General features: G+C 39.3%; 2 protein-coding genes across 3 annotated transcripts; one reads left to right on the top strand and one right to left on the bottom strand.

Annotated features, from left to right (window-relative positions):
• Window positions 1–1,258: 1,258 nt before the first annotated feature.
• On the top strand, window positions 1,259–4,859 carry dhdh.2 (dihydrodiol dehydrogenase, tandem duplicate 2). The gene is made up of 7 exons (XM_031746535.2): window positions 1,259–1,413; window positions 2,099–2,210; window positions 2,357–2,520; window positions 2,763–3,018; window positions 3,549–3,673; window positions 3,823–3,973; window positions 4,165–4,859. Exons 1-7 carry the CDS (start codon window positions 1,324–1,326, stop codon window positions 4,272–4,274), a joined length of 1,008 nt encoding a protein of 335 aa, XP_031602395.1. The 5' UTR covers window positions 1,259–1,323; the 3' UTR covers window positions 4,275–4,859.
• pkma (pyruvate kinase M1/2a) lies at window positions 4,683–19,734 on the bottom strand. 2 transcript variants are annotated; one of them, XM_031746532.2, is made up of 11 exons: window positions 19,593–19,734; window positions 14,089–14,270; window positions 13,638–13,729; window positions 11,712–11,843; window positions 11,426–11,612; window positions 11,050–11,320; window positions 10,647–10,797; window positions 10,348–10,500; window positions 8,667–8,833; window positions 6,064–6,245; window positions 4,683–5,948 (listed from the first exon to the last, which is right to left on the bottom strand). In XM_031746532.2, exons 2-11 carry the CDS (start codon window positions 14,240–14,242, stop codon window positions 5,842–5,844), a joined length of 1,596 nt encoding a protein of 531 aa, XP_031602392.1. In that variant the 5' UTR covers window positions 14,243–14,270; window positions 19,593–19,734; the 3' UTR covers window positions 4,683–5,841. The 2 variants fall into 2 exon arrangements, with proteins under 2 accessions (XP_031602392.1, XP_031602393.1); XM_031746533.2 differs by having other exon boundaries at window positions 19,520–19,650.
• Window positions 19,735–19,858: the final 124 nt, after the last annotated feature.

The raw sequence follows: 19,858 nt of genomic DNA on the forward strand, positions 1-19,858 counted from the left end.
CATTTGGTTTCGCAGGACTGACAAAAACTGAAGGATATATAGAATTATATATAGTAGGGCCATATATATATATATATATAAACACCCAGCTCGCCCCTGCGGGCGGTTTATCCTTCAAGCTCGGGTCCTCTACCAGAGGCCTGGGAGCTTGAGGGGTCCTCTTGCAGTATCTTAGCTGTTCCCAGGACTGCGCTCTTCTGGACAGAGATCTCCGATGTTGTTCCCGGGATCTGCTGGAGCCACTCGCCTAGCTTGGGAGTCACCGCACCTAGTATATATATATATATATATATATATATATATATATATATATATATATATATATATATATATATGTACATATATATATGTACATATATAGACATATAGAATTTATCCCATGCCTTCAAAATGACATATTTTTATTATTTGATTATTGGGTAATTTAATCATAGATATATCTTTCTATACATCTGCTGTGTCTATACTAAAAACTTTTATGCTATTTAATGGGCAGGTTAAATAAATGGACTGTGCAGCTTTAAACAAGGTAAATATCAGCTCTGCTCTAACATGTCACGTGATTTATGTCCTAAAAACAAACAAACAAGTGAACCTTTCCATTCAAAAACTATGCCTAGGTAGGTCGTGTTCCACGCCCTATTATTCCCTAGGACAAAGTTAACACTCCAGAATATACAGCTAAATTATAATTGACAAAAATAAAGAGAAAAACACAACAGAATCATTCAGCGAAAAAAAGGCACATAAAATTTGGTGACTGTAGTGGAATCAGATTATAACAGACTGTTTTTTTAAGATAAATATATAATAGGCAAATTAATTAATAGTAATTAACAAAATAAGTAAGCAGTATATACACTGTAAATCAAAGTTAAAACAGTGTGGGGTTATTATTACAAAGATTAAAGGCAAAGAGCTCCCCTTAGTGGGGACAGACGGAATAAGAAATTTAAAAAAAAAACGTCTTTAGTTCTTCCTTTATGGTCACAGTTACGACGCAGTAGTTTGAAATTGTCTTTATTTCACGCATGCAATGAATTTCCATTTGCTGTGTCTGTAATGCTGGCAGCAATGCTTTTACATATTTTTAAATGCATTTCTTTATTCTTTGCTCTCCCTGTTTTAGTTTACATTGCTTTTCACTGTTTGCAGGTTATATTATATAACGACGCAATGCATTGTCTTTACATGAAGCTACAACGCAGACATGTAGGAAAATGCAACTTGTGTCTGAAAGTCCACAGTGCATGCTGTGTCGCCACTCTGAGGCCGAGAACAGCAACTGCTGCTTTGAATCTGTCTCAGTCCGCCGTGTCCAATATGGCAACCAGGTGGGGAATCTGCAGCGCCGGGAAGATCAGTCATGACTTCACCGTGGCCCTGAAAACTCTTCCACCTGAAGACCATCAGGTATTTCTGTTAGCGAACTGCTGTTCACAAATCTACCCAGTGATCAAACACAAAACTTCTCCTTATCACTCAGCGTGGCTTCCCGTAGCCGTGCTGACTGCCGCTCAGTTTCTACTGATTAGAAGTGCTTTTGAAATCAGTTTCTTACAACATTCGATTGACGCAATGTTGTATATTTGCAGTTTGTGTCTTTAACAAAGCCAGTGCAAGTGACTCCGGCCGTGAACTTGCGAAAACTGCAAGTTACAGTTTGCAGTATGTCGACAATACACGTTACATGTTTACCGTAAATAACGCAATAAATGGGTATTTCAAATTCTTGGCTCTGCACAAATCAACAGTTATGGTACATAAATATTTGTAAGTTTCCCTAAAACTTCCGTTTTATTTGCAACGAAGTTTACAAAAAAACAGCAACTTGAGACTGGCTTTTCCTGGTTTGTGAATACAAAATGGCCTTGAGAGTTAAAGATTCTGTGTGTGTGTTATATCACACTTAACTGATGACCTTGTGGTGGCACTGAGGGAGCCTGTATACTAACAAAAGGTAAGATTCTTACCAAATTGTTATGTATCCAGAAGATTTCCATATAAACTGGAACAGGAAACAAGACAAGACTAGACAAGAAACTGTCTGCTTACTTAGTTATTGAGAGGAGGAACTCATCTGTGACTGTATTTACAGGTTGTGGCTGTGGCAGCACGCAAGTTGGAGGATGCACAGGAATTTGCCAAAAAACACAGCATCTCCAAAGCGTATGGCAGTTATGAGGAGCTGGCCAGAGATCCTGACATTGGTCAGTTTCTGCCAAAAGTCGCTGATTCAGTTTGCTTCGCTGATGATTTAAAGCTCCTGCTCTGATTAGGACTTAGATGTTTTTTAGACTCCATAATCATTCTTGTTATGGTGCTCTCTCTGGTCGGCATCTTTATGTATTTGCAGATGTGGTGTACATTGGAGTAATCCACCCATACCATCTGAACACTTGTCTGCTCTTTACAAATGCCAAGAAGAATGTGCTGTGTGAGAAGCCACTGGCTATGAACACCAAGGAGGTGCAGCAGATTCTGGCCTCAGCCAAAAAGAATGATGTCTTTCTCATGGAGGTACAAGTACAGAGAAACATAAAGAAAAAGGAAATTCTCCTCTTGGTGTTATTTTTCACGTTCACTATTAGCCATAATCATTTCTTTATTTCTTTTAGCACGATTTTGGTGCATGTCAAAGTGTCAAACCCTCATGTAAATCTAGGAATGTCAAAATTTTAGTTTATTTTTAGCTGTAATTTTCTCAGAACCAAGTACCTATAATGTGACTGTGTGAAATATCTACTGTGTTTCTGTTCCAGGCTGTTTGGACCCGCTTTTTCCCAGTCTCCGTTGAGATCAGACGATTGCTGGCCCAGGGGGAGCTGGGCGAAGTGAAGATGGTCAGATCAGAGTTTGGTGTGCCATTGATGCATGTATCGAGAGCAGTGCAGAAGGAGCTAGGTGGAGGAGCATTACTAGACATTGGGATCTACTGCTTGCAGTTTATATCCATGGTGTATAATGGAGAGAAGCCAGAGAGCATCCAAGCTAGTGGAGTAGTGCACGTGGAGACTGGTAATGACTTATAAAGCCGTGTCACTTATTAACATGTAGTTTTGTACTTACACGATAATGCTGTTTATACTACTGTCCTGAGTCAAATGACAATGGTGGAATAGCTGACTCACTTTTTTTTCTCTTTGACATGCTCGCTTAAAAACAATGAAAAAATCTTTGTTGACATTTTAGTCACTAAAATGTATTATTTTTGTGGTCCACAATAGAGCTGACAGTAACAAAGCTGTTTTCATTTGCAACTTGTCATGTGATAACGTTATAGGGAACTGAAATCTGAAATAAGCTCAAGTTGTAAAGTTAATGTTCCAGCTTTAGTGCCACCATGGCACCTGCTGAGTGTGAACTGAGATTTCTTTTTTCTTTTACAGCATTCCTCTTTTAAGTCTTTATCTATTGTTGCCTTTATGAGGCACAATAAAGGTTGAACTGCAGCAGTTATTTATGGTCCAATATTTTCAACCAACCATGTCTCCACATTCCTTCATCCTAATGTGTCTTTACCAAATGTACTTTCTTTGCTATTATAGGAGTGGATGAGACGGTGGTTGCCATTCTTAAGTACTCCAAGAACAGAATGGCAGTGATTACCTGCTCCTCAGGTGTACAATTGCCCAATGATGCCATTATTATGGGAACAAAGGGCACAGTTCGGGTAGGTCATCCAAGGTTAAATAAAATTGTAATAGTTTGAGCAAACCTTTTTTTGTTAATCATTAGTGATATACATCATACAAATCATTTCAAAGTCAACCAAGGTAATTTCTGAAGCAAATATCCATCTCTATATCTCTTTTTTTTTAGATCCCTGCTCCCATGTGGTGCCCCACATCATTAGTGGTGAATGACAAGGAGACTGAGTACCCAGTTCCAGAACCCTATTTGCCTCTCAACTTCATCAATAGTACAGGAATGCGTTATGAAGCAGAGGAGGTTCGACAGTGTTTGCTCAAAGGTACTGAGTCTTTTAGATTATTAATCTGCATCCACACTAAGGAAAAACTAAAAAATAAATCATTAATGTGTCCAAATATTTTGGCAATTGACTGACTTGTAATGCACACATTTAACACAAGGTGGCATCAGAAACACTACTTAAAAACAACATAAGCAAGCCTAACATTATTTCCCCCCCCCCCCATGTAGGGCTGAAGGAAAGTACAGTCATGTCCCACGCAGACTCTCTCCTGCTGGTTGAATTGGAGGATGAGATCCGCAGACAGGTGGGGGTGGTGTACAGCCAGGACTGCCAGTAAATGTTAAACACGTACCCATGCTGTGATTAACGGGAACCAGTTTGTAATTACAGATAATTTCCTTTTATTGGTTCAAAATGAACCTTTATTCCCATACCACTGCAAGGAACACAAGTTGTAAGGATAAATACTATAGTTTGGCCAAACCCAGCCACTACAGAAGATGTTGCAAATATTGTCATTAATGGTTAAATATGGAAAAAACAACACTTTGCTAACTGTACTTGTAAGTTCTTACATTACTAGATACTGTTGTCTAGCAATACACTGTACCACTGTGAAAGTGTTTGATTGGAATACATTTTTAAATAAATTTTAATAAAGAGTCAATCTCACCTGAATCCTTTATTTTGTGCACGGAAATTGAATACACCCACAAATGATGATTCAAACATCACAACATTCAGATAGGTGCTCATCTCTTTTATTGATGGAACTCAAGTCTTGTTGGACAGCTCAGTACACCAGCTAAGCATTATAATACCCCTTTACATTTTGTTAGTTCTTACACTCTAGCATTACAATCAAAAGCATGTTACACGTGTGGAGACAGTTATAGTGGGTCACCAACAGAGAGAAAAACTAGGATCCTACCCATCATCACCTTTGACTTAGAGGGTCAGGGCTTCATATCTTTACTTCAGTCCTATACTCAATCATACAAGTCATCTTTAGTGAACCACATGTTTTTCCATAGGTGCCAGCTTTGATATCATCTAAATGCAAAGAAATGTAAAGGCTTTGACACAACTAAACACACAAACACAGTAACTACCTCTGAATTAGACATCCAAAACTAGCTTTCTATAGGCAGTCAAAATATAAGTAGTATTGGATGTCCCAAAACAAAAGTTCACCACTCACAAGAGTCAAGTATAATATTGAATGTAACATTGGAGTAAATTAGGAGTGCAACACTTACATATACACTGTCGTACAGTGAAAGCTGGCGAATGAGGACACTTCATATAGACAGCACTAGAGCAGGATTTGTTTGGGTGGAGTGGTGGAGCCCCTGTGCGAGGAGCCCGGAGAATGCCACTACTTTGTTCAATTAACCAGCTGAGGAGTGCTTTTAGTATGCTCTTACAGACTCAAGGTGCTCTGGCAAGGTCAGCTGGCTCCACCACCAACCCCACCTAAACATGAGTCAGTACGCACATGCACACAGACCAGGAAGCAGTCACTCATAAGATTCAACTTTTTAAGTCATACAAGTGTTCTGAGTGAATAAATACAGCAGTTTCTGGTCAGGGTGTATTACTGATGCCCTGAAGACTGGTTTGATTTAGGTAATTGAAAGGAATGGAACATAGGTAGAACTGTGTGAAAAACACACTCCACTCACACTCAAAACCTCGACCGTGAGGGCTGTACCTTTTCAAAAATCCTTTGCATCATTTCCTAAATGCTAAGTTGTTGAATGGTAGAGCATGTGAGCCCCAGTGTCTGGATTCCAAAGGCTGTGAGCAGGAGTGAGGTGTGGGGTTGGAACGCTATGAAAGATAGATGAAAGGAAAAAAAAAAAAAAAGAAACAGGAGAAAGCAGAGCTGCCCTCCTGGCTGTTCAGGCCACCAGAACCACACGCATGGTGTTGGTGTAACCAGAGCCCGGACGCCAGCCAGTCAACACGATGACAACGTCACCCTCTTTGAAGAAGCCTCTGGCCTTGCCTAAAAAAGAAAAAAAAAAAAAATATCATTATGAAACAATAAATGAAGCAGTGGATATTTGATGTATTAAATGAGGTTTACAGTATACAGGGTATTAAAGGTAACAGCTGCTTACCCATTTCCATAGCAAAGTTGACACGCAGGTCTACATCCTCTGCCCACACGTCGTTTGCGGGCTTGGTGTAGAGGACAGGGAAGATGCCGCGGTACAGGTGGGCCTGACGAGCCGTTTGAGCATTACGGGTCACAGCGAGGATGGGGGCACGGGGCCTGTACCTGGAGATCAGGTGGGCGGACCTGCACGGACACAGAGGAAACTAAACACTTCATCCATATTTCATTGATGTAATGACTTCAGCAGTACAAGTTCACTGAAGAGATTCCAAAAGGAAACAGATGAATTTTAATGCATACTGAGCAGGTGAACCCATTGGAACTGCCCAATAATTTGTATTGATCGGTCCAATCATAGCCCAAGTCTAAAAGTTCAAATGATCAAGTAAAGATAACCACAAGCTCTTAGGCAAATAATTTCAATATGGTGTCTTTAATGAGCATGTTTAATTTTATATTTATCTGTCCTGTTGTAGCTACCATCTTTTAGCTTCATTATGGATTAACCTTAGAATTGAAAGTTTCATCAGCAGAAATTAAAAAAAAAAAAAAAAAAAAGGGGGAATTAAGCAGTGTTTTATGTCAAGGTGCTCTGACAAACTGATGTTTATTTTGGGGTGTATTGTTATCCCTGCTCTGTTCTACTGTACCATTTGATGTGTCCCATGATTAGCATATGGTACACCTATGAACAGAGACGTTTGCCAGCTCAGCTTTGCTCATCTCGGTGAAGGACACAGCCACAGTATTAAATCATTTTTCTTATCTAACAATAGACTGATCAACATATAAACTGTTGTAAAGGACTTTGAACTTCTTTACAGCTTTATGGTATTCGGTGCTTTTTGATTGCAAGTCTGACCTCTTTTTGGAGCATGGTTTCACATTAGCAAATTCTTCTTGTAAAGTGGCTGAAATTTTTCCTAATATAAAGCCCTCCAGTCACATTTCATTAATAGAACTCTTCCTTTATTTCTGATTCCAACTGTTATACTTGATATCATTAGGGGTTCACATACTACTTCCAACCTACACTGAATGTTTCAGTAATGCATTTAACATGGGTGAGAATACCAATGTTGTATAAATTAGTAGTTAAAAAAGGTTGTGCAAAACAATGAGGTTTTAATTAGATATTAATTTTTTTCAAAAAGTGCAAAACATTTAACCAAGCAGACATATCCAAGCATTTAACTCATACTGCTTAGTGAGTTTCAGCACTAAGTAAGAAACTCACAACTTAATATATGCAAATCATCTCCATACTGATGGTTTCCTGAAAGAAGCAATTCAGTGCAATTAATAACCCACCACCCACACACAAGTGTTCTCAGATAGTCTGGCTCATTTCTACTTCTCAGTTTTTGCAGTCCTACTCCCAACAGGTGTGAGAGGCAAGGGAAGCAACCAGAGTCTCTAAAATTTCCATACTGAGTGGTCAGAGTAGCCCAAAATAAGTGACAACACTTATGCTTTAGCATCGATATGCTAAGATTTAAGGTCACTGTCAGTAGCCCAAGATGTCCACGGTCAAAGACCAAGTGATCCTTTAATAGCAAAGACAGTTAAAGGATCACTTTGTTAAACATGAACTTGGCGTTCTCTGAATAAACCAGCTGCTGTACAGCTAATAACGAGAAGAGAAAAATGCTGGCAATTTTTTAAAATCTGCATATTTACACCATAGTGTGTAATTAAGTTATGGTTTTAAAATAATATTTTTGTATATAAATTATTATTTTTTCACCAGTTTTCAAACATTTTGAGCCAATACAACCATACCAAAACCATAAATGACAAGAGTCTAAAAGATGGGCACCTGGGCTAATGACATAACCGTCTCATTTTTTATAAAATTAGTTACTCTTATCACACATCACACACACACGCAAATTAGAAGGATGGGGATTTTCACAAGTACATTAGGTGTTTGAGGAAGACGGAGGAGCTGGGTTAAATGGGCGGGCACACGTTTGGCGACACCTTACCTTCGGATCCGAATCATGTCACCTCTATTCCACTTTTCCTTACCTTCCAGTCTTAGTGAGAACAATAATGGCACTAGCACAGCATTTGAAGGATGACTCAACAGCTCCAACAGCTACTGCTTCTGTAGGATCTCTGGTCAGCTGTGAGTGTCTCCTCAGCTCCACAAACAGCTTTCTGTGGAAGGTGGCTGCCTCGGCCTCTCGTGCTATCTGAACCCCGAAGGGAAGGGTTGGGGAGGGGTTACGCTCAATCACACACGCAATATAATGAGGTACTCACACCAATGGGATTAACTGGCAAACATGTAGCTAGACTCCTGGTTAAACAAGGATGGCCAATGAAGCTAATGAAGATGTTCACACACACAAATCAGTGAAGAAGAACATTGAGTAAGAGGGTTGGGGATATGTTGTCTTTTTTATTTACGGTCCTCACACAAGCATTTAACTGCTTCTATATAACTTCTTAACATCCAACCATGAGTCTAGTTATGTTTGCCAGCTTTCCCAGTTGTTCCCTTGGAAAGTCCCTGCCTGGCCCTACGCTGCCTCTCAGACTCCTTAAGTACAGTTATTAGTGACCTCCACCAACTGCCAGACCAGATAACCTGCCTACCTTCCAGAGCCTGTGAGCACAATGATCGCAGAGGCCAAACTCTTAAAGGAGGCCTCCACAGCGCCGATTGCAATGGCCTCAGCAGGGTCTTTGCAGTGCGGCGTGGAACGACGCAGGTCCTCAAACACCTGCCGATGGAACATGGCTGCCTCGGCTTCACGAGCAATCTGGCACAAGTGAAGGCAAGATGCATCGAAGAAAGGAGTTTTCAAACCAGGCAAAACAGTTGAAAAGCAAGAATAAGTGACAAGAAAAAGGAAAAGAAAAAAAAAATTAAGGAAGATGAAAAACAGAGGGACAATGTTAAAGGGATGTGGAAAAAAGTTAATGGAGGTAAAAAAGAAATGAAAGGCAATGTAAGAGTTTAGGTGTGCAGTAAGTGGGGGAAAAAGGGGAGTGTCAAGATTAAAATCCCAAAAAAAAATAACATGATGCATGAAAGCATTTACATGATATTAAATATGACATACAGTGAACTGCATCTTAATTTTAAATTAAATGATCTAAAACATTAAATCACAAATATGTCCTAAAGAAGCTACTGGGCTAAAAACAAATGACAAACAGTGAGTCAAAACAAACTGCACAAAAAGTTGAAGAAACAGTTAAGGACAGCCAGGAGGAATAAAGAGGGACATTCAGAAATAACTTGTAACAGAGGCTTAGAAGAGGTTAGTTTTATTTTCCTTTCCTTACTAAATAAGTGTTTTATTTAAATAAACAGAGGCTGTACTGTACATAAGATTCTAAAGCATTCCTTCCAACTTCACTGTAAGGGCAGCAAGTTCAAAACTAAGATCTGCAGGACTGCTGAGTCACTGCATCTGTACTGCAGAGCAGCTGTGAACAGTTGCGGTAAGCCAAAAAAAGCATGAACAATGAACACAGCATTAAGTGCATACTTTAGAGCAAATTTCTATGGGGTCTAAGACTTCAACGAAGGTGCTTTACTTTTACTGTATTTCATTCAGACTGTCCCTAACTCAACAACACAAATGTGGGTATACAGTGTGCAAATTTTAAGGAATCTCCACAATCCCTTGTAAATCAGGTCATTGATTAACAATTTATTATTCGGAGTGTGGCATCATTTAAAAATGCTTTTTCTGTTCCCTTTTCCAGCAGCCACATTTTTTTTCTCTCTTTCTGGAATAAAAGTGATTTGCACTATGAATTATTTAACAGCTACCAAAGTTCCAAAGATTTCCCTGAAATCATAGCAACTTTAGTAACTAGTAAACAATAGCAGTAACAGCCAATGTGTTAGATGAAGGGGTTCAGGCAACATGCATTATGATTTGGAAATCATGCAATGTCAGAGTTGTTTTAAATGCCAAACAGACGGAATTATCACTGGGATTTTGTCCATTATTCCAACTGAGAATTTTAACATGGTTCATTCGTATATTGATGATGTCTGCTGACATCTTCAAGTTTCACTAAGTGACAAAGTAAAAAGAAGTTTATGCCAATGGGCATAAAAGTGAACACAAAAAAAGAAAGGGGAAAAAAGGGAAAAGAATGAAAGCATAACCACCCAGTAGCTATAATCTTTTCCAATTTATAATTGTAATTCATGCAATCAAATCACAAAAATCATTACTTTAAATTACAGTTCTTTATGGCCTAATTTGAGATATTTTTCCCCATCTTTTGATATTGTTATTATACATTAACTCACCATGTGCTGTGTGCGCACTGCCTCCAGAGGATAGTCTCCCTTGGCAGTCTCTCCACTGAGCATAATACAGTCGGCTCCATCCAGCACTGCGTTGGCTACATCACTGCCCTCAGCACGAGTGGGTCTAGGCTTCTTGATCATGCTCTCCAACATCTGAATAATATAGGAAAATAAAACCAGTCTGGTTAAAATTCACGTAGCTGAACACATTTAGGCCGACAGGATGATTAGTACACCGAGTACTCAACAAACTAGATGTGCTAGGAGGAAATGCAACATTTTCTTTACTGTTATCTGACCTGAGTAGCACAGGTGATTGGCTTGCCAGCTTTGTTGCAGCGACCGATCATCATTTTCTGGGCGAGGAAGACCTTTTCTGTGGGGATCTCAATACCCAGGTCACCTCGGGCAACCATGATACCATCGCTGGCCTCCATGATCTCATCAAATCTGCAAAACAGGTAGAAAAATTCCAGCTCATCAAATTCATCAAGTACAACCATTTATTATGATATATTGTCAGAACTATGGCATAAACATACATTCATAAAGACCACTTTAAAGCCCTTTAAGCTGAAACCTTTTTAAAAAAAAAATATATATATATATATATATATATATATATATATATTTTATTGCTCCTCTGCTATACACCATCATTTAAATAAGAGCTGTTGAATATAGCAAGCCATGTGCACACACCTGCGTACGCCTTCGTGGTTCTCGAGCTTGCTGATGATCTTAATGTTTTTGCCCTTCTCTCCTAGCACTGCGCGGACAGCATGCACATCATCCGCTTTGCGAATGAAAGAGGCAAAGACCATGTCGACTCCCTGCTCCACACCAAACTGCAGGTCTTGGATGTCCTTATCAGAAACAGCTGGCAGGTCTACAGCAGCACCGGGGAGGTTCACTCCCTTCTTACTTCCCAAGGTGCCACCATTCTCAATCTCACAATTGAGGAAATCAGGGCCTTTGGAGGTGAAAAATAAACATAAGTATTTTCTAAATATCATAATAGATCAGAAGAAGAGACTTTGAGGCTGGCCTCATTCATCATGGCCTGGCTTTTACTCACCAATCTCCTTGACTTGCAGGGATATGAGTCCATCGTCAATGTAGACCTTGCTGCCAACTTCCACAACTTTGGTTATGTTCTTGTAATCAAGCCAGAGAATGTCCTCACTGCAGTTCTCCTGGTAAGCATCATCTAAGGTAATCTTGATCATGTTGCCCTTCTTCAGCTCCACCTCAGCAGTGCCGCTCTGTCAAATCATTAACACAATCATCACATAAGTTATTGTTCTTCCTGGTTGGGTTTATTCTACTGAAGCTTTGTAAAGAACAAGTGGAGCTAAACTCACTCCCTTAATGAGGCCAGTCCTGATCTCTGGGCCCTTGGTGTCCAGAGCAATGCCAATAGGCCTGTACTGGATGCTGCCAGGCTCAAAGCTCTCACATGCCTCACGAACATTCTTGATTGTTTGCGCGTGATACTGTAAAGAAAGGAAGAAGTCAATATGTTAATACATTTCCAGTAAATACTCTTCACCAGATGCCAAACCCAACTATTTCTTTCAGTCAAAACTGTGCCTAACAACCTCTCTTTCTATTCCATCTTGGACTGCAAACATGTTAAAGAGTAATACTATTTTATGCATTTATTCTCAGATAAAGGTTTTACAAAGCAGACATAAAAGTAACGCCAGGCAATTAACAGATAAAAATACAACTCACATGACTATAAACTGGGTCATAATTATATGTTATCATCATGGGGTTAGAATAGAGACTAGAATAGCCCTTTGTCATTGTACACGTACACCGAAATTTTTTGGTGGAATAAAAAATAAATAGTAGACAGCAAGAATACATAGCAAAGTGTTTGGAAGTAGTGGAAAAAAAAACAAACAAAAAAAACAACTTTTATTTATTTTTAAATGAGTGGCCTGAGGGATGGGGGTTACTCAGTCCATGGCTCAGATTAGTAAGGTGGGTGGACAGGAGTGGGGTATGTGGGTGTGTGTGTATTGGTTGGGGAGGGGGGGGAATGATTGTTTACAGTCCAAATGCCCCAGAGGAAGAAGCTATTTGTGAGTCTGGAGGTGTGGGAACTATTTGACCTGACGCGCCGGTCAGAGGGCAGTGGGTCAAACAGGTGGTGGGCGGGGTGCACCATCCTCCCGTCTCGTTTTCCTGAGACAGGAGTTAATGAAGCATGGGCTGACATGGCCTTGCATTTTTAAGTATGCATTTGGCTATAAAGATGTCAGGGTTAATAACTGGATCACACAGTGGTCATGTGGACTGGTGACATGTCACTGTGTGTGTCCTTGAACACAGGTTACACTTGAATATTATGACAGACACCTTCTGATACTGTGCCATGTACGACAAGTTTGAGTGTAGCATTTCTCAAGAGGAAATTCCACGGTGAAGTAGTTGATGAAAAGTAGTCACCATTAATGAAACTAAGTCCGAGCGCAAACAGGAGTGAAAACAGAATAAAATACATTGTTATGTCTTAAAGGAAGATAAAGAATGTAAGTGCACTTTTGCCCTAGAAATCTTGCTACTTCTCAATGCTGGCCAATATTTGCTACAGTGCTGTGGGAAATGCTATAAGAAAATTAAACACAGCCACCTTTGCACCTTAGTGCATGCTAATTAACTAGCAGTGGATTGTTTGTGGTTTTATAAACAGCTACTGCCTGCCCGCGGCTTATGCTGCCTACCTGGGTAACCAGAGCTTTCAATAATAACTTAAGTGGCAGGTAATAACATTGGCTGACTTTCAAACTGACAACATACCAAGTTACACCACAACCACTATGAGAAAACTATTATAGTTTTGCCAGTTGGAAAAAAAAAAAAAAAAAAAAAAAAAAAGCCAGAGTTTGGAATGCAGTCTTTTTAAAATACAGTGTGATTTTTGTACACCGTTCAGGTGTTGCTGCTTGCTTTTCTAGCACTGCAAAACAGCAAAGCTCTGATTTAGTTTTCCATTTTCAAATCTACAGTTACATTGAGTCTTTGTGAAACAGCTAGATCGACTCAGTCCAAGAATATATTAAAGTCAAGTATGTTAAAAAAAAAAAAAAAAAGTTTTTAAAGAGAATTATCAATGATTTCTACACTGAATTTTAGGCATCTGTAACAGCTTTAAAATAAACAAACAACTATATTTGAAGGAACCATCAGCCCAGATAAAATTAAATTCAACTGTCTGAAATGTAAACTGCCATTTTCCAAGACATTTACATAGCGGATCGAGTTGTAGGAAGACTCACCTCATGTGTGCCATGGGAGAAGTTTAAGCGAGCAATGTTCATTCCAGACTTGATCATCTCCTTCAGAATGTCCACAGATCGAGAGGCTGGCCCTGCACAGAGTTATTGAAAATTCTAACATTTAGGATTCTCACACAGTTTACTAGCAGGGAGGTACAAGTCATTGTGTACAGACTACAGTCCAAAATTTAAAATGTCAAACAGATATTATTTTGTTAAAGATATGGTACTGTATGAAGACACAATGCTGTGAAAGGAAAACTTAACCAAATGTTGCAACGTTTGCACCACAAAGCCAAAAACTAAATTTCCAGAAATGCAGTGTCTTAGCTTTTAAGCTGCCCCTACAATGGCGGCTTTAAAAACAGAAGTTCTCTTTTAAATGTACAAAGAGCTTCCTTCCACATCTATTATTGTGTGAGTACATGTTTAAAAAGTAGGTTGGACCAACCGATGGTGCAGATAATTCCGGTGTTGCGTGCAGTGATGGGCTCTGAGTCGATATCCAGCAGGCACATGTGTTCCAGGAAAGTGTCAGCTGTAGCAGCATAGAGCTGCTGTGTCTGGATGAAGGCCGAGCCCATATCTCCTTTTAACTGAGGCATGGTGATTCCTGGTGCAACTGGAGAAGTCCTAAACAGGAAAGAGAAAAAAATAAATAAATAAAAAAATTCATCTATTACTGAGGTTGTTGGATTCCACAGAAAGCATCATCCATATACCTGCATTTGTGTTGTAAAACAGGACAGCTATTAGACTAGTTTATATCATAGAGTAACAGTAAGACTGTTAACAGTCTAAGCTCTTTTTGTGTACATTTGTATTAGACTGTGCGCAAGTCCAACAAAATGTGTCATGATATACACAAGTCATGGCTCAGTTTGTCTTAAGGAAAAACTGAACCATGGTAGTGCTAAGAGTTACGAACTCCAAAAGTTGTCAGAAGACACACACAAAGACTATTTAACATTAGGCTTATGAAATCTAAATATTGCATTTCTTTTTTAACACTGGGTTATTGTGAGCACAGAATTTGCATGCAGACCATCTTGAATTTGAGGATATGAATATTTTACGCTTCAATAATTAAGGAAAATAACTCCAGCCCCTTTGGAATAGCTTAAAGACTAACAGGAAATATATTAATGTTGATCTGTAGTGCTAGAGGACATGCTAAGGCTTATACTGGTTCACTATGCTATTTCCATATTCTATACTGAGAACCGAGTAGTATAGCCCATTGAGCTGCTACACCACCCACCCTTCTTGCTGACTCACCGATGCTAACAACAGTCACATATCTCAACTAGAAGGTTGGAATTTCTGTACTTTCAACATGAAACCATCACTCTTTTCTAGTTGTAAAACACAAGGCTGTATAGAACAGAGATTACCTAAAATCCTGTGCAGTGGTGAGTGACTCAATATAGTCAGTTGCACACAGGGAACTTTTATGTGTGGCTGGGACACTCCCTTCCTTTCAGCCTACGAGTCAGAGTTATGAGAGGTACTGTATCACTGAGTATTGTAGCATGCTTAATCCAACAAGGTAGGCATGTCTGAGCAGGGTGTAACATTACTTATCTATATTGATTAGGAGTGCAGCTTCTTTTAGGGTTATGGTTGCTATGGTTACACAACTAAAACAAATATTTAATTTATTAGGCTGGTTTTACAGATAGTAAACTTCATCAGATTTGATTAACTTCACTTCTAAGTAGATTTGAAGGGTTTATTTTATTTTATTTTATTTTTTTTTAAATCAAAGCAACAGGCTGACAAGTCGTTAAAAGCCACTGGAAGTGTTTCACCATTAGTACCAGTCTCAATTCCCTACCTATATACACAGAACAGAATGCAAAGGCTGATGCAGAAAAAAAAAAAAAAAAAAAAAAAAAAAAAAATCTGGAAAACAGACAATTTTTAGGTGCTGCAGCTACAACTGAAGCCAAAGCCATTTTTGTGGTAATTTCTCAGTGGAAAATTTACTGCAGGCACGTGGTAGTGGTCTGACTTTCTCTTACTCATAACATCCTAAATGCAAATGCATCATGGTGGGGGATTCCAGACAGAACCTCACTGCCAGCAGCCTGCTAACTGGTGATGTAACATTTCCATCAATGAGGCAGACTAATGTTGTACGTGAGCTCAGTCACACTACTGCAGCACACTCAACCCCTCAGTGGGCTGAACCACAGGGAAAAATCTCAGAGGGGGCAAAGGAAGCCTGTAATCATGCTAGCTACTGCAGCGTGCTCTTTTTAAATGATTTCCTGGTGTGACCCAAAAACCGATAAAACGACTTTTTAAACAAAATAGATTAAATAGTACAATAGCAGATGTTGAACAATCAGACATCAAATCAAAACATCTGAGAAAAATACAACATCTAGATGCAATGCCATCATTGTAATCTCTTTTCTACAGTCCAATTTAAATGTTACATCTCTAAAGTTAAAACTCTAAAGTTCAATACAGTCCATCAACATTGCAAAACTGAAAAGACACATCTAGAAGGAAATGTGGAAATGAAGTTTTATGCAACTTCCTACAGAAGATGTTCATGAGACAACTCCAAATGTGTCCAAAACTAACAACCCTAAAAAAAAGAGAAAAAAAAAAAGAAAAATTCAGTATTTATACACCAGATAGAGAAAATTCATTTGAGAAGAGATGCATTAAAACAATAAAATAAAAAAATAATTTAGAACTGTGACAGAAATGTCAAGCTGGGCAAGGCCTCTCTGCACCATGCAGCCAGTCTTAGTGCTACACGTGGGCACACATGTAAAGCCTTCTATATTTACTAGGCTGTTCCTTGCATCTCTGGAAAGCTGTGTTGAAAAGCTTTCCACAGACAGATATCCTGACCCTTGCCAAAGTGCTCAAAAGCCCTGTTGCTGTAGTTCCCACTACATAATGTGTCTCCAGGACACACAAACACTCATAGTTGGCAAAAATAGCTGGGAGTAGGAAGTAGGAATAAAACCACAGGCTTGCTTCTAGTGACAGACTTGCTAGCTTACCCTTGCTTGTTGAGGTTGGGGATTTCAAATGTGTATCAACCAAAACTGTGGTGAATGTCTCATCATTACTGTCATAAAATGGGGATCAGATAATATTTTCTCCTGCAAATACACAGAACTATCTGCCTGTGTCTTTTGCAGTTGAGGAAAAATGTCCTCTCACACTCACATACTGCCTCTATCCTCAAGTGAAGTGTTATTTTTGGACCAGAAGGAATGAGACTGAGCAAAGAACATACTTTGTTCCAGCTTGTAAGCTTCTTGTTGTTATAGAGAAACACAATGACTACATAAAGAGGCATCTCTGAACCCAGGATACCCAGTGGACAGTAGTCACAGACCAGCAGCAGCTACAGCAACCCTGACACAGATGCAGGACCAACTTAGAGCAGAGTGCTGATAATCATTTTCTAAGACATATACTTTTGTAACATATTCTCTCACCATCTTATCACGTCTTTCTAAGCCATTTCTTATCCAACTTATCTATGAAAACAGCTGTGCAATCATAAGCAGTTACAGTAGCATTCCTGCCAGGGTGACATAACATTTTGTATCACCTGCTAAGCATGTGATGTAACACTGGGCTAATCCAAGGTGGCTCTTGAATGGTTTCAATCCTCCACACTCTCTCAACCAAGGCACTATTTGCAGGTTACACTACATACCCCCAGTAGATCTTCCTGTTCCTCTTGGGGACAAAGCATTTTAACACAAATGACCTCCATAGCCACCCTGGTGTGCTTGAGCTGCCAATGCCAGCGAACAAACTTCTCCTTCCTACAGCAGAACTGAGTGCGGCAGCAACGTGCGTGCATGTGTGCAACATTCCCAGGAGCTCAAGAGTAAATCCATTCAATGAGGATAAAGGATATGAAGAGCACCCACAGTGACTAGACAGTCACCACGATCTAATACAACCGACATACATGAGACTTCTGTGATGGTACAGGAGTATTCTGACACCAGTGTTGCTACCAGTCTAGGGTAGCCGAGTCTAAAAATTGATTTTTGGCTAATAATAACACAACATGGCAAGTCAAGTGGTAGAAAGCTAATCCTCAGAGTACATGATGGTTGTTAGAATCTACAGATTATAACAAACTTTATTTAGGGTAGTGTGCACCTTTAGAGTGACCATTTTATCAGGTGGTGGCAGAGGAATACTCATAATGGTGGAGTTGGCTCCATGCGGCATTAGCAAACATACATCTACAGTAGAGAGAGACCAACAGCTGTTTGACCCAGATTATTACACTGACCACCAGCTTTGCTAAAGCTAAACATTCTTATCAAAACTGCAGGTCAAGGACAGTAGTTCCTACTAGAAGAGGAAATTGTAGTTTTATTCATTAACTGTAGCAGCAGGTGGCATCCACGACTCACACTGGTCTTGGTAAAAGGCTAGGTGCCCTTCACAATGATTTTAAAAGCTGAAAATTACTAAGTGATGACCCAGATGTTTGTCACACAGAACCTTCTGTTGAGGTATTTGTTGATTTAAAAAAGTTCTAGAGTCTGAAGTTTAAGTTCACAGGTTCAATTTAACTTAGGTTACTCTGCCTTTATGTGAGAAAATAATTACAACAATGCCTCTAGAATTCTGTGCTTTCAGTCTAGATTTAAGTAGCAAAGACACTTAAGGTTCCTCTTGTTGAGTTAATCACTTCAACAGAACTCAGTCAGTTGCCTGACAATCTGATTTGGCTGGGCTCTTGTAAATGAGACTTCATTTTGTAAACAGCGCATTTGCTCAGGAAGGTCATATCAATGACAATTATTGTGTTATACAAATAACTGCATTTCAGAAAATAAAGCATATGCAGCAAGTGTGTTTCACAATTATTAAGGATATAGAATTGCTGCTTAAAAATTCAGCTAAAAGACTTCTTTTTGTGGAAAAAAAAAATGAAGTGTTCACATACCTGGCAGGATGAGACCTGCCTTCATTCCTATGTATATAGTGTCAATAAGGCCTTCCACCACTGCGGAAAATTACTGCAGTCAAACTGAAGCAAAACCCATATTTCAAACTAGATATACAGGACGGCCATGCCATACACCACACCTAACGTAGCCGGCATTTAATTAAGAGAGGAAAGACTGATGAATTAAAGGATGAAGATGCGCATCGTGATGAATTTAGCTTAGCAGTAACGGGCACACGGAGGAAAAGCAGAACACATACCACGCAATTCTTTAATTAAGCATCATCACATTACCTACAATGAAAATAACTAGATTTTTTCTCATTATTTAAAAGCTACATCAGCTATAAAACATCAGTGTTTTATAAAAATGCAGATAAAGTTATAGTAAAGACGATGCGCTAAAGGTCACGTTCTCATCCTGCGTCACATTTTCCTGAGCTAGACGCATCACGCAGATTAACCAATGGGAAGCCGAAAAGACGGAGGGGCCACACCCACGTCAAGAGGCAACAGGAAGCGATTCTACAACGTTTCACGCGAATGAAATAAAATGTTACTGGTATTCATACACTTTCTGCGTTGGCTACAAAAACAATATAGCTACATTTTAAGAGTTTGTAATACAAGCAGCTGCTCAATTTACACATACATTCCCTCGGCTTATCCGTTTATTAAATGCACTGCCACAAGGCTGTTAAAAGCATTCTAAGTCCGCATATGAGGGGTTTAAAATGGCTGATCTAAGATGACTGTATTCATCTAGCTGTATTAACACTGTTACATTTTGTGAGGCTTTAAAATAGTAATCAATTAAAATACCGGTAAATGAGAAAGACAGGAAACCACATGTCTGTGAGCAACACGCAGAGTTGCTCAGTAATCTTACCAGAGTGTAAAACATAGCTACTGAAAATAAAAGTCTTACAGGTTTTAAAAGCTGTGACACGTCCGATGGATCGATAGACAATGCGGCTGAACCCCCTGTTGAGGATACCCACCTTTAGTAGCTGTTGAACCGGTTGAACCGATGTGACTGGCGTATCACTGAGATCAGCTCAAGGTGATCTCTTTAGTACCTCAAGCTATGGCACTACTTTCTAGGGATGCTGCGATATATCCATCCGAGAGAACATGTAAAAAGGGAAAGGGGGCCTTTAGAGTCTTATATAAACCACTGTGACCATTATAGCATCAAGAACGCGAAAAAGAAAGATTTATTTAACTTTTATATCGGTATTACGCCTGTTGAAAGCCAGGAAGTGGT

The sequence above is a fragment of the Oreochromis aureus genome, linkage group 1, assembly GCF_013358895.1.
Source record: "Oreochromis aureus strain Israel breed Guangdong linkage group 1, ZZ_aureus, whole genome shotgun sequence".
NCBI classification, from domain to species: domain Eukaryota; kingdom Metazoa; phylum Chordata; class Actinopteri; order Cichliformes; family Cichlidae; genus Oreochromis; species Oreochromis aureus.